At 33.4% G+C, this 14,590-nt stretch overlaps 1 protein-coding gene across 4 annotated transcripts in view; it reads right to left on the reverse strand.

Annotated features, from left to right (window-relative positions):
• Nucleotides 1-608: 608 nt before the first annotated feature.
• The window catches only part of Phf3 (PHD finger protein 3), an 88,542-nt gene continuing 74,560 nt past the window's right edge, over nucleotides 609-14,590 (reverse strand). For all 4 annotated transcript variants that reach the window (XM_076858524.1, XM_076858523.1, XM_076858522.1 and 1 more), the window contains 7 exons: nucleotides 13,889-14,020; nucleotides 13,212-13,347; nucleotides 9,761-9,956; nucleotides 9,102-9,249; nucleotides 6,743-6,832; nucleotides 3,676-3,871; nucleotides 609-3,457 (listed from right to left, as the gene is read on the reverse strand). In XM_076858524.1, coding sequence (XP_076714639.1) covers nucleotides 1,335-3,457; nucleotides 3,676-3,871; nucleotides 6,743-6,832; nucleotides 9,102-9,249; nucleotides 9,761-9,956; nucleotides 13,212-13,347; nucleotides 13,889-14,020 — 3,021 coding nt within the window. In that variant the 3' untranslated portion in view covers nucleotides 609-1,334. The remainder of the gene's footprint in view (nucleotides 3,458-3,675; nucleotides 3,872-6,742; nucleotides 6,833-9,101; nucleotides 9,250-9,760; nucleotides 9,957-13,211; nucleotides 13,348-13,888; nucleotides 14,021-14,590) is intronic.

Here is a 14,590-nt window from a genome sequence, read left to right on the forward strand (position 1 = left end):
ATGAGCATTAGCTTCCATGTGCTTTATATTTCAAGTATAACTGGCATATTAAATAATACAGGTGCCCTACAAACAAATCAGGGATAATTATGCATGTTACAAAAAGATCCAAAACATTTCTCACTTAAAATTTTGTAGTGGGCTAGGCATGTGGCTCAAGAGGTAGCGTGCTCACCTGGCATGCACATGTCGCTGGGTTTGATCCTCAGCACCACATAAAAATAACGATGTTGTGTCCACTGAAAACTACAAAATAAATATTAAAAAAAATTCTTTCTTAAAAAAAATTTGTAGTCATACAATGACTAGTAAGTCAATGTAATAAAATTTGATGGTATATAAGTTTTCAGTAACATATCAAGTAAGTGGGTTATAACTGCACTTTTTCTTTGGCAGTTCTACATATAATCTCTTCAAAACTACACAATTTACCTCAGCTTATAATCTAGGACGTAAAAATAATTACCCCCCCCCCCCCGGCCATCTAATGCCTGACACAGGTAGTTATGTCTAGACATTATTGGCTGATTAAGAGAAGAATAATGTCTAAAGATTTAAAGCTTTAAAGAAATTCTTTTACTGCTGAATTTTAAATCACACACACAAAATAGGTGAGAAATTCTTTTATCATATTTAGAATCAAAATATCCCTTAAAATATTTACATTTTACAGTAAAAAGGATAGCAAAACACAAGATCATGTACAAGCTTAAGTATTCAAGTTTCTGAAGAGCCGAAAAGGAAAATAATAGCCTACAACAAAGCTGTAGTATGTAATAATAAATGCCTTCAATGAGATTAAAGCAATGAAAGTACTCCTTGGACTTCTGATTCTCAGTCAAAAACTGCTCCATTAAATGATTAGTACAATCTGATTATGAACTTGCTTGGCTTTTTGTTGCTCCTCTACAGTTTCTTTAAAAACAGTGCAATTTAAAACAAAGTTACAGAGCACACATTACTCTCAAATTAGTCATTATATAAAGGACATTCACTAGAGGCAGTAAATATATTCCATAGTTAACCATATTTACCAATTAAGGAATAAAAACTAAAATTTCTAAGCCTTTATTGCATATTAATAAAACAAATCTTTGAATATACAGCAATGTAAAACTTTAAAAATATTAAATTCCTATAACTAGGGTCAGTTTGTATGAAGAAAGGGATGATGAGTACTGGCACAGAGCACTCTGTACCAACACACAGAATTTATTATTCTGCAAACCACCAATAGTAAAAATTTTAAAGATGGCACAATCCTAGCAGGCAATCTTATAAAGATACAACATTTAATAGTTTTTTAAATGTAATCTTGAAGCAGCCTGCAAATTTTACCTTTTGCTTTTAGCTCTGTCATTGTGGTCCCTATCTTTGTGATACCTATCCCTGTCCTTTTCCCCTTCTCTATGTTTACTTTTCTCTCGTTCTTTGTCCTTTTCATGGTCTTCACTTTTAGGTTTGTCTGGTTTCTTATCTACATTCCTATTATCTCTGCTTGCTTTTCCATCTGCTCCTCGATCACCATGTGATAACCGTGCCCTCTCTTTATCTTTGTGCCCTTCCTCCCTGCTTTTCCTGTCTCTGTCCTTGTCCTGGCTTCTGTCTCTGCGTCTGTACCTTTCAGATTCTTGTTCCCATTCCTTTTCATGTCTCTCTTTTTTCAAGTGATGTGAATCACTATAAAATCTCTGGCGGTCCCCTTTACCCCTATTAAATGGCCTATCCAGTTGCTGGTCTTGCCTGCCCCAAGGGTCACTATGACGCCTTTCTGGTCTCCGAATGTCTTTAACCTGGTAAAAATTTTGCGGGCCTATATATCTTGATGCTTGTGAAAGGGGACCCATCATACGTTGTGGCTGTCCTGGGAGATGAACAACTGGTGGCCAGGGAACCATGGGATTTTGAGTGAAGCCAAAGCCTGGAGGAGGAAGTAATGGAGGTGGTAAATGTGGCGGAAATCCAAACATGCTTTGTGGAGGAAAATTAGGAGGCCCTGGAAATGGAAATCCAGGAGGGCTAGACTTCAGATGCTGAAGGTTTGGCTGCTGTGGCCTCATGGGTGAAAAGTTTGCACTTGTTCTGGGGCTGGTGCTTCTAGAGGTAAAGCTGATGCTTTTAGAAGGAAATTCAGATTGGCATGTATTTCCAACTTCAAAATGAGATGTCGTTGCAGAAGATCCTCTTCTAAATGGGTGTACAGTTTCAATATTTTGTGTTAAAATATCCTCCTGTACGGGTTTTGCTTGTTCTGCTTGGGAAGAAGGTACATTTTCTACTGATGATGGGTCCTGTGCAACCTTTGAATTATCATTCTGCTGAACACATGAGATTTTCTCTACAGAAGACAATTTTTCCTCCACATTGATTTGTTCTGCTAAGTGTTCCTTGTTGTGTGACACACCAGGTAAGGTGTTTTTTTCTCCATTCCGGCAACTATCTCCGTCTTTGCTTTCTGAAGCAGTTATCTGCTGACTCCGTCCTGCTGCTTGCCTAGGATCCCTTTTCAGATTGATAAACTGGGGGGATCTTGTTGTATTAGCAACAAGTGTTTCACTGCAACTCACATTACCTTCTACATTTCCTTTCCCTACATTAGACCTGCACGGAGAACTATTAGAAGTCTGATTATCTTGCAAATTATTCTCCTGATCTTGGAGCAACTGTCTTTTTAATGTTCTTTCTTTATTCTCCACAGTTTCCTCTGGTTTTGACTGAATTGATAAATTTGTTAAGAAAGCTTCTGTAGAAACATCTGGTGGTTTACCTCTGAGACTAAGACTTGTCAAAGACCCTGGAGAAACAGAAGAGGATCCCACTAATGACGTTTCTTCTCCCCCGACTAGTGAATTACTTGTAGATTCTGAAAGATTATCTACTTTAACTTTTACTTCCTTGACTTCTCCATCAGTTACTTCCATTTTATCTGCTTTCTCTGCTTTTGGGTTGGTTTGCTCATTTATAAAGGGAATTTCTTTAAGAGTGTTTTGTTCTATCACTGACTGAGCCTGCTCATAAACTTGACCAGTGGTGCCCAAAAGGCTCTGAAGAATATCATCCACAGGAAGAGGTTTATTTGCTAATTCAAGAGTAGAAGGTTGATTTTCCCAGCCAATTAACACCCCAGGAAGGAATCTTAATGGTTTGGGTGGCTCTTGTTTGCTGACTTCCATTAAAGGTTCAATTGCTGTTGGAAGGTCTTCCTGAAGAATCTGCTGAGGCTTATTTCTTTGCTTGTGTAATACAGTTGTAAAGGAATTAAAAAAGTCATTTTCCTCCTCTGGTGCTTCTTCTGTAGAAGTTTCTATTTTACTTTTTTTGTCAGGTGGCAAGGCTATAGGTACATTTTCAGGAGCTTCAGCTATATGACTCGTTCCGGCACTAACACTATGCTGCCTCTTCAGCTTCTGACGAATAATTAAGCCCAACAATAGATTAGGTCTATGCAGTTCAAGCCCTATATAAAATAAAAAACACCAACAGTTATTTTTAATCATTATAAAAAAGGGTAAATTCTGCATCATAAAATTTATTACAAGATATTTAAAGGATGCTTAGCCCTGTCAAGTCATCTCTAGAGGGCTAGATCCCAAGAAGGCAAACAGTCATTCTTTCACTCTGGTCCTAATTCTCACTTTACACTAATCTTACTCTATTATTAATACATGTACTTACCAGGTCCATCGAAAGGCACAAGAGGATGTGGAATTTTATCTGCAGCACCCAAAGGAATAAGGTACATATCTTTAACCTGCTTCATGTTGTTAGCAGCTACTCCATAGCGCTTTCTGCTACTGAAGTACGCAAACAGCAAAGTATAAGAAATTTGATCTTCTTCAGTTACTGGTGTAAAGCGAACCACACAAATTTCCTATTCAAGAAAGTAATAAATAGTTGTTTTGAATAACCTAAAACTAGCTTGGTTTTTAAATACTATTTCTCAATTAGTAGTAATACAGTGAATTTTATAATGATTATCTTGCCAACTTAAATACAAATGAGAAGACTAAAAGGAAGCAACTCTTAAGATCTCTGCTGATCCACTGACGAGCATGCTTTATCTGCTGGCATTCCACTAGAAATTGAGTGCCAAGGTGATTAATCAATTTGTTCAATGTGACACATTTGTTAGTAGCACAGATGACACTGAAATTCAAGTCTTTGATACCTATACAACACCCTGACTTACAATGCTATAACCTCCGGAGAGCTGCCTATATTTTTGGTACACTGTGAATTAATAGTATACAACACCACCACCCCACCATGTATTTACACAGTAGTTTCCCCTTATCTGTTGGTTTATATTCCACTATTCCCAGTGGATTCCTGGAACTGCAGATATTATTCAATCCCACAAATGCTGTAATATTTTGCTCTAATATTTTCCTGTAGGTACATATGTATGGTAAAGTTGATAAATTACTTACAGTAAGAGATTAACAATAATAATAAAATAGAACGATCTTATTACAATATATCAGTATCAATGCTCTTCTGCTTTGTGACCACAAGAACTAGCCAGTGGATAATGTACACGGCATGGATCCTGGATACACTGGACAAAGGAATGTCTAATATCTTAGGTTAGAAAGAATAGGATGGAGCAAAATTTCATCATGCTACTCAGAAGGATGTACAATTTAAAATTTATAAACTATTTCTGGAATTTTCCATTTAATATTTTTGAACCATAGTTGGTTGCGGGTAACTAAAAACTCAAAAAAAATAAGCTGCCACATAAAAGAGGACTAACATATATCCCAAATACACAAACCTACTGATACTCCAGTTTACAGGAAATGAATTAAGGAACACAAAGGGACTATGTGAAAAAACTTCAAATGCACACAGACCTTAAATTTTGTAAAGTCATTTGGGTAAGTCGTAAACTTTGCTGTTTGCCTCTGGTCCTTGGCTTTGTTTTAAATAGAAAAGACACTCATAATTTGGTATTAAATAGATGTTTCTCCATAAAGGCATATAGTCAAAATGGAGAGAGCAAGATCTGCTGCAAAGCCTAAAACTGATTCCAAGCCCTAGGGGAAACAAGTGAATGAGATGAACTCTGGTTCTACTTTTTATACAATGTCTATCATCTAAACTGCCTGACTTTAGATTAGAAATCACCATAGATATATGGTTGTACATCCCTAATCTGATAATGCAAAATCTGAAACACCCCAAAACCTGAAATTTTTGAGTGCCAACATGTAAACCTGATCTCACATGACAGGATACAAACCAAAGGTACCCTAAACATACTATATATAATTACTTTCAGGCTAGGTGTATAAGGTGGTATAAGAACATAAATACATTTTATATTTAGACTTGGGTCCCATTCCCAAGTCTATTATGTACATGCAAATATTCTCAAATCCAAAAAACCTAAAATCTCAGACACTTCTGGTCTCAAGCATTTCAGATTAAGAATACTTAAGCTGTATTAATAACAACCATCATAATGTTGTTGCCTCAACAATGAAGCAACAATGAAGGGCAGTAATAAAGTATAGGGCAGTAATACATGGGTAGATTCAAGAGTAATTCTCAAAATGTTCAAGAGTGATACTCCCTGTTTTTATTATCATGAGAAAGTGGCAGCAAATAAATGCAGTAATATTTTTTATACTGTCTCCAAGCTTAATTACATTCTAACACTGTATCAAGTTAACGTCTAATATCTATATTGGAAAAAATTACTCTTTTCAGTTTAAGACTACGCATTTTGGATCACTTCAAATAAAAACTGAAAATTTCCAGAAAAGGCAAAAAATTAATGTTCACTTACTCAAGATTTATTCATTAAATGCCTCTAATATGCTAGATATTATGAGTTCACTTACAGGAAAAAACAACTTCTATGATTAAATTATTCCTGTGTAGTACTTATTCTGAGTTACCAAAAAAAAAAAAAAAAGATATAAAATATATAAAGGAAAAAGAAAAGTATTATCACAATAAACGCTACTAATTATCTGCTAGTATGTATTCTCCTTCTTTTTCCCTATCACTAATAAGGCCTTAACTTTCAGCTGGGCACATGACTATCCAAAAGAAATTCCTTTCCCAGCTTCCCCTGCAACTATGTATGTGACTAAGTTCTAACCAGTGGAAATTAAGGGAAATAAAGTGACAAACACAATTTCTGGGTCTTTCTTTTATACAACTCAATAAACAGTTCTCATTTGATACTGATGAGTCAGCTTTTACTATGTCCGACTAATGAAGGAAACACTTTTGGAAATAAAAAAAAAAGACAAGAAGGAAGAAAACTGGTTTCTAAATGGTCCTATAAAGTCAGAGCCACCTAACCACTTTGAATGACTGGCCTAACAGAAGGGGGGCGGGGGGAACCTGTTTGTCTTGTTTAAACCAACATATTTTAGAGTTTCTTTATTGCAAAAGCTTAGCTATCCCCTAACTAAAACAAACATCTATAATTGAAGCAAGGCAGAATTCCAGATGAATTTCAATACTTATTGTAAAACATTTCTTTGGAAACACTGACAGAAGCCACAGAGAAAGCATACCAAAAAGCAGAAAATAAAAGGGAATGGCTGGGCTGTTTTGAGCCTTATCAAACAGCCTTAGTTAGTTTTGATGAGGTATATTATGAACATTTGGAATTTGTACTGGCTTTCTTTCCCAGGAGACCATACATACTTGCATAAGAATTCTGAGTAGTTTATTTTGCAAATATTTTCCCACACTGATATTGTGAAAAAAGTATTCTCACCTTGGTTCCTGATGCTTTTATTTTTTCCACATAATCCCAAACTGTCTGAGGTGATATCCTGCCACCTACTTGAATACTATCTGGGAGATCCTATAGTAAAAAAATGTAAATGATCAATTTTCATTATACTATTCATAATTCACACAAACTTAGCTTTAAGACCAATCTGAAATGCTAACAATAATAAATAAATAGGGCTGGGACTAAAATAGCTCAGTGATGCACACACATACTACAAAGTTCAACTTCCCCACAAAGTAAATACAAATGTGTCAGAAAACACAATACAATATAGAAAACAATTAGGTTTTATTTCAAATGTCAACTCCAAAGAAATGACACCTAAAATAACAACTATTAGGAGTCTTAGTACCAGGCAAGGTAGTACACACCTATAATCCTAGCAACTCAGGAGGCTGAGGCAGAAAGATCACAAGTTTGAGGTCAACCTTGGTAACTTAGTGAGATCCTAAGTAACTCAGAGACAGATCCTGGTCACAAAAATGAAAAAATTAGGACAGGGGTTGTGGCTCAGTGGTAGAGTGCTTGCCTAGCAAATGTGAGGCACTGGGTTTGATTCTCAGCACCACATAAAAATAAATAAATAAAGTTAAAAACGAGAATTCAAAAATAAACAAATAAATAGATGCTGGCAAAAATTAAGAAGGGCTGGAGATGCAGATCCACTGTAAAGTGTCCCTGGGTTCAATCCCCAATGCTCCCTGCCCGCCAAAAAGGCAAACACACCACATTACAATCCAGGAAGAGTACAAGACATTTCAAAATATTCAGAGAGATGAGAGATGGTTCCCAATTGCCCCCCCCTTTTTTCTTTTTGGTGGTAGTAGGCCAAGATATTCCTTAATCATTACCAGTTGAATTTCAGGTTATCAAATTTAATTATAAAATATATTTTTTCAAAGAAGAATAATATTGTAATAAAGCAGAGCATTTTTAAAGAAAACATAATATTCTACAAATAAACAATTATACATAAAATCAATAAAAATATTAATAATAATAAAGAAATATTTATAACTTTCTTCATTCTATTCCTATCTCTTCCATGAAGTTTAATGAAAATCACAAATGTATAATTAATTGATATTAAATTCACTTAAGTTTATATTGTTTTAAATATTTTGGGGAGGATTTTAGTTTAGTTCCAATCAAACTAAAAATAATTGGAAAGCAGCAGTAGAGTTCTGGACAGCAATCACTTAGTGAGGAACATAATTTTGTGTAAAATCAAAGGAGTTTTGATTTAGGGCCTAATTCTCCATTCAAAAGATTAATCTTCACCATGACCTAATCAAAACTCCCCCCCCCCCAAAAAAAAAACATTATCACTGGCCCATTTAATTTTTCGCCTTAAATAATTTCATATTTCTAAAATATCTTGTATCATGCAAATTTTATATAAATGTTTCTTTACAACCTAAACACAAAACTGTCAAACAAACTGATCAACATTAGTTAGACAATATTACATTAAATTAAACTAATTTCAGCCTAACCAAAAGATAATTAAAGTTTATGTTAGCCTTAGAAAGAAAAGACATGTGATTTAGGCTTTTTGAAATACTGTAAGAATCTGTTTATGCTTACCGGATTGAGAAAGAATGAAAAGAATAATGTCAGATACGAACATAACAGTAAAATATAATCTCAACTTAAATATAGTACATGTGTACTGATTTGTTTTCCTTTTGCACCCAAATATATTACCTTCAAAATAGTTTTAAAATGTCATACTTTGTCATTAATAATGATCTTATGATGCTACTGTTGTTTATTTTCTATAAACACTATGTAATAGTTTCTTCCTATTCCCCCAGGTATAAAATCAACAAAGGTTATCATTGTTGCAAGTATGGTCACTAGTCTCATGGGACTGTCAATTAACTGTAAAGCATCAATTTCCAGTCTACATCATGCTCACAGAAATAAGTAGGTAAGATCTATAATCATGAAGCTGGAAAAATATAAGTAGTGGGAGAATTAGAAGACATACTTAACAATAAGAAATCTTCCTGATGAACTAACACTGAAGGCCATAAGCTATGCCAATAACTTATGTAAGTCTATATTTAAAGACAAACTTGGATATCCATACAGACACATTCTTTGATTTTTAATTCTCTGATATATTGAAGTACATACATCTCAAAAAGAATAAAGGACATGTGGGTCCAAAACTTTCATAGTACACTATTCTACAATGCTATAAATCCATTTGTGAATTCATAATTCCATTACTTGAACTGTTGAATAATTATTATTAAAATTTTTTTTTATTATTAGATGTTGGAAACACGCATGCCACTCAAGCACAGAACGACAGAAAAGTTCACAGTACCTCTGTCAAGTATTCAGGGGAGCCAGATACTGGGTAGGCTTTGGTAACAAATTTTGCCACAGAAGGCATGTTGATAAAACCTTTCCAGATAAAGTTCAATCGAGCCAGGAAGGTAGACTCAACTTCAACAGTTCCAGGCATCTCTGGACTAAAAATGATATTAAGAAGTCAGCAGCCTAAAGATCCATGAACAAATCCACTTTTACTTTGTCATCAGTTACTGCTATTTTAGTAGGTCAAGAAGGCCAAAATATATAAAGGCTATCAAAAATTTTACATTTTCACTCTGCGAAATTACATTCATATTTACTGTCATGTTTCACACAGTCATCCATTTGGCTGGTTTAGGCAGACAGGCCAGGCCCAGTGAAGTCAGAACAATTTTCCTTTAATAATTTATCTCCTGCCTCTGGGGAACAGCATCATTAGAGTTGTTAAGCATTTCCCTGCATACTCAACTATCTCATTCTAACCACTCAAAATAAATTTAACTTTCAAAGTTTTATTCTTTTATCTCAGTTTACAGTACAATAAGGTATAATTACTTTCTCAAAAGAAAGGTTCTCAAGAAATATGTCACTTTTCTGTTTCTGAAGATTTTCAAGCATAATTTAGCAAAAAATCTATTGATTATTAAAGAAATTATAACAGAAAACTACCGTGGAGCAGGAGAGAATGTTGATTTTGGAGACTCTTGTTTCTCCTCTTCAAAGAATTCAGAAGCTAAAATATTGGAAGTTGAAGACAATGCATCTGCTATACTTTCTGCTTCATTGTCTGAATGTTTCCGAGCAACTCCAACAACAACTTTCACTTTTTTTGGAGAGAGATCATCTACAGGTGGTGCCATTCGACCTAATGCCAGAAGGTACCAAAAGATAACAAAACAAACCATTGTTATTAACTGCAATTGATTTGCATTTACTTTCTATAATTTATTTAGTTTCTCTGATTCCATTATTAAATAATCATACATTTCCTGGAGTAATATCTAAATTATTATCATTTCATTATATAATATAATAGATTATGTTACACCTGTATTTAAGAATCAACAAGAAATTTTACCAGTGTTATCCCCACTTGCCAACCCTAAGGAAACTAGCTGATATGAAATGCAATTCACAGCATACTGTGGAGGACCTACCAGTACTATATTTAATTTCACTTTTGAATCATTTTACCATTACTTCCTAAATGTAAAATATATCATGAGTAAAATGGAACAGAGAATATAATTCTTCTCTTACTCTTATGAAAAATTAGGAAAAGAACGTTAAGCAACTTAGACATGCTAAAATGAAAATACTATAACAAGAACCCTGAATAGTTTTCTTGGTCCCCTGATAATTTTTTACCTAAGTATATCAAAATCCAACAATACTGGGAAGTAACATACAGACCTGTACATATCTATCCTACTTGGTGCCATATATAGCATTGTTTCAGATTATACATGCACAATTCAGCACTACTTAAGTTACTAAAACATGAAAACCATCAGTAAAGTTTAGAAGATGACATTAATTTTAGATTATAGTATCAAGAAGGAAAAAGAAATCACTGTAAAGCTTTCTGAAAAATAGGTCAAGTCTAGCAATATTTGACAAATATTCTTCTGTGCTATTGTTAAATTTATATATCTCTGTGCATTCCTGTGTGTATATGTATTCTGTTTTTGGAACTAAAGTTTCATAAAATCATACCATTATAAACATCATCCTTAGTGATATTCTCTAATCTATTTTTGTTTGTTTTGAAATGCTGGTCACTACTTATTAAACCAATTTCACTGCTACTATTAAATGTGAAGCTTGAAAAAACAGTTATAAGACACTTGAAAATGTGATCTCTTGATCTTCAATCAAATCATATGCTTCTCTCCTCTTTTTGAATTCAATGCAGGTTCATGTCATTCCCACTAATGTTCTTGCCCTCCTCTCTGTAGGAACACCTCAACCTTCATATCTTGGCTTCAACATCAATTCTTCAGCCAATCATTCTAGACAACCCAGTGCAGGGTATGTTTTCTTGCCAAATAAATTTTCAACATTTGTTATTTCTGTAACCTAAATAATCATCTGCCTTTACTACTCGACATCAGACTTTTTCATCACTACACTTTCTGTTTCTCAGCAAAGTACCTGACAAAAAGTGCTAGATAAATGCTTACTGAATGAAAAATCAAGATAAGAATACAAGAGAAAAAGTAATTCCTGAACAAAAGATACAGAATAACTAATGAAGCAGAACAAATACTGAGAATATCTGCTTTCAGGACTTACTACAAATTTAAAATAATCAAGACAGTGTGGTATTGGCAAAAGAATAAGCAAAGAGATAAATGTAACAACACAGAGCCCAGAAATAGACTTACACAAATGGTGATACTTATGTGAACAGACAATATAATGAAGAGTCTTTTCAATAAAAGGTGCTGGAACAACTAGACATGCACATGCATAAAAAAAGGAAATTTAGATACAAAACTTTCACCCTTCACAAAAATTAACTCAAACTGACCAGAGACCTAAATGTAAACACCAGTCTATAAAACTCATGGAAGATAACACAGAAGAGAAGCCAGATGGCCTTGGGTATGGCAATAGCTTTTTAGAGAAAATAACAATGGTAAGTACAATGAAAAAAAGAATTGATGAACTGAACTCCATTAAAGTTAACTTCTGCTTTGCAAAAGACAACGTCAAGAGAATGAGAATACAAGCACAGACTGGGAAAAAATATTTGCAAAATCCACATCTCATGAAGACTGACATCCAAAATATACAAATATTAAAACCCAAAAATAAGAAAACAATCATATTAACAAGTACAAAAGATTTAAACAGAGACCTCACCAGAGAAAATATAAAAAAAATGCTCAACCTCATATGTCATTAGGGAATTGTAAATTAAGACAATAACATACCACAAAACAACTATTAGAATGATCAAATTCAAAACAACGTCAACACCAAAAGCTGGTGAGGTTTGTGAAGCAGTAGAAAATCTCTTACTGCTAGTTTAACATTAACAGTCATTTTGGAAGATAATATAAAGTTTTTTACAAAAACATACATACTATACATTCAAACAATTATGATCCTTCATACTTACCCAAGGAGACAAAAACTTTCATCTACACAAAACTTTCACATAAATGTTTACAGCATTTTTACTTGTAAGGGCCAACCAAGATGACCTTCACTAAGGGAAAGGATAAACTGTGGTACATCCAGATGATGAAGTATTATTCAGTACTAAAAAGAAATGAGCTATCAAGCAATGAAAAGACATGGAAGAACCTTAAATACATGAAATAAGTTAAAAAAAAAAAAAAAGCCAATCTGAAAATGCTACATACTATATGATTTCAACTATATGATATTTTCAAAGAGACAAAACTATGAAAGAAGTAAAAAGGAAAGTGGTTACCAGGATTTGATGAGGGTGGTGGCAGGAAGGGTAAAGAGTACAGAGAATTTTTAGGAAAGTAAAAATACTATTATATGATACTATGATTAGATTCATGTCATTCTACATTTGTCCAAACCCATAGAATGTACCACCAAGAATGAACCCTAATGTAAAGATGGACTTTAGTTAATTACAATGTGACAACATAGGTTCATCAATTATAACAACTGCACCTCTTTGATGGATAGTACAGAAAATGGGAGACAACATGCATATGCAGAATAAGGTAGTCTTAATTTTGCTGATATCCTAAAATTGCTCTAAAAGTCATTTTAATAAAAAGTAATTTCTGATTTATTTTGTTATAGATAATAAAACCTGAATGGTATCTTACTCCTTCACCTTAGCAAATTAGAGTATCATCACAAGTGCCCACAATTTCTGATGTTCATTCTAATTGTTAAATCCTTGTCATTTAACCTGGGCAAGGGTTAAGTTCAGAGCCCATATAATACAATCAAGTATCAATCTATACCTCAAGCCCTAAAAACCAGTCATATGAAAATATGCTACTGTTCAGAATGGGTGGGTGCTATACCAAGAACTGACAAACTAAAACCTACTTACATTACAAATATTAGTATTTCCTTTTAACAATGAATACAACATTTTAGGAAGAAAAATTTCAATTACCTATGCAAATTTTGCAGTTAAGATCAAAAAGATGCTGTCTGTGTTGACTAGTGGTATCTTTAGACATGGAATCAAGCTCTTCTTTTTGTTTTTCAGATGCCTCTGGCTTCTCCAATGACTTAGTGGCTGTAGTTTCCTAGTATAAGTGAGAATAAAAATTAGTTTTATCCAGTAAAATATGACCTCAATTACAAAACACTATTTATATTTCCGTTGATATTTTTCCAGAATAAAATTATTATAGTTTTTTTTTACCATTTCTTTTGAAAACAATAGCTATTAGGTAAAATAAAGCCAAAGCTGAAAATTCCTCACTCTTCAAAGCTTTTATTAAGATTTGAAATTATTTCCTCACTTGAAATCTGAAAATAAAAAAGGTGTACCATCTCTCACATAGTCTTAAGAATCTCCTGATTTCTAAGCCTATAAAAAAATTACTACAAAGTACCAATAATCTACATCATAACAAGTTTTTTAAAAGGTGCCAATAATGCAAATAACCTGTATGCTAACAGAAATAATACTCCAAACAATCTCAACAATCATTAAATCAATAAGTATTTTAAAGTAGACAGTTTCAAAATTTTTCTTTCTACTTTATGAACATTAAGCAAATACATCTTTTCTGAATCTCTCTTTTTTTTATAAGCTTTAAAACATACATCTATTATCTTTACCTGAATCTCCATGACTGCTTCTTGTTCTTTCATTGGGGCATCACTCTCAATTTCTATTTCACCTTTATGAGTTATTTTTGTGATTGGTCGTCTTTCAACTTCTCTCTGCTCTTTCTCAATCATTTCTATGGTCTAACAGGAAATATATTACAGGAAAGATTTAATTTAAAAATATGTATTTCCAAATGTATGCTTTAAATAATAATAAAAGCTTACCTAAAAATCAACAATTCATTATACATGATTTTTATTTTTTTAATCTTTAAGTAATCCTCTCATACAAAATACATATACTGAGGGCTTATATATGCCAGAGATTGTTTTAAGTGTTGAAGCTATAAGAATTAGACTATAACCCAGCCATGAGAATTTCACATGTATCTTATAAAAGGCTGTCACTTGGGCAATATAATTTGCACATCAGTGAAACATTATTTATATTTGAAATCTGTTTCCTGATTTTGTACTTTCTGGCAGCTACCACAGGGAAATAAGAACTATCTTACCCCTAGATTCCTAATTTGATGTTCTAACTTTCCCAACAATGGCAGTTTATGCAAAGATCAAAAATAACTCAGCAGTCCACTATTAGTTGTCTTCTGACAGAGCCTACTTAATAACAATGATAATTCACAGTTGAACAAGCTTAGCAACAAAACCTAAAAACATAGCATATACTGCAAAAATTAGTAAAAGGTAGCT

Source organism: Callospermophilus lateralis, chromosome 6 (genome assembly GCF_048772815.1).
Source record: "Callospermophilus lateralis isolate mCalLat2 chromosome 6, mCalLat2.hap1, whole genome shotgun sequence".
Lineage (NCBI taxonomy): Eukaryota > Metazoa > Chordata > Mammalia > Rodentia > Sciuridae > Callospermophilus > Callospermophilus lateralis.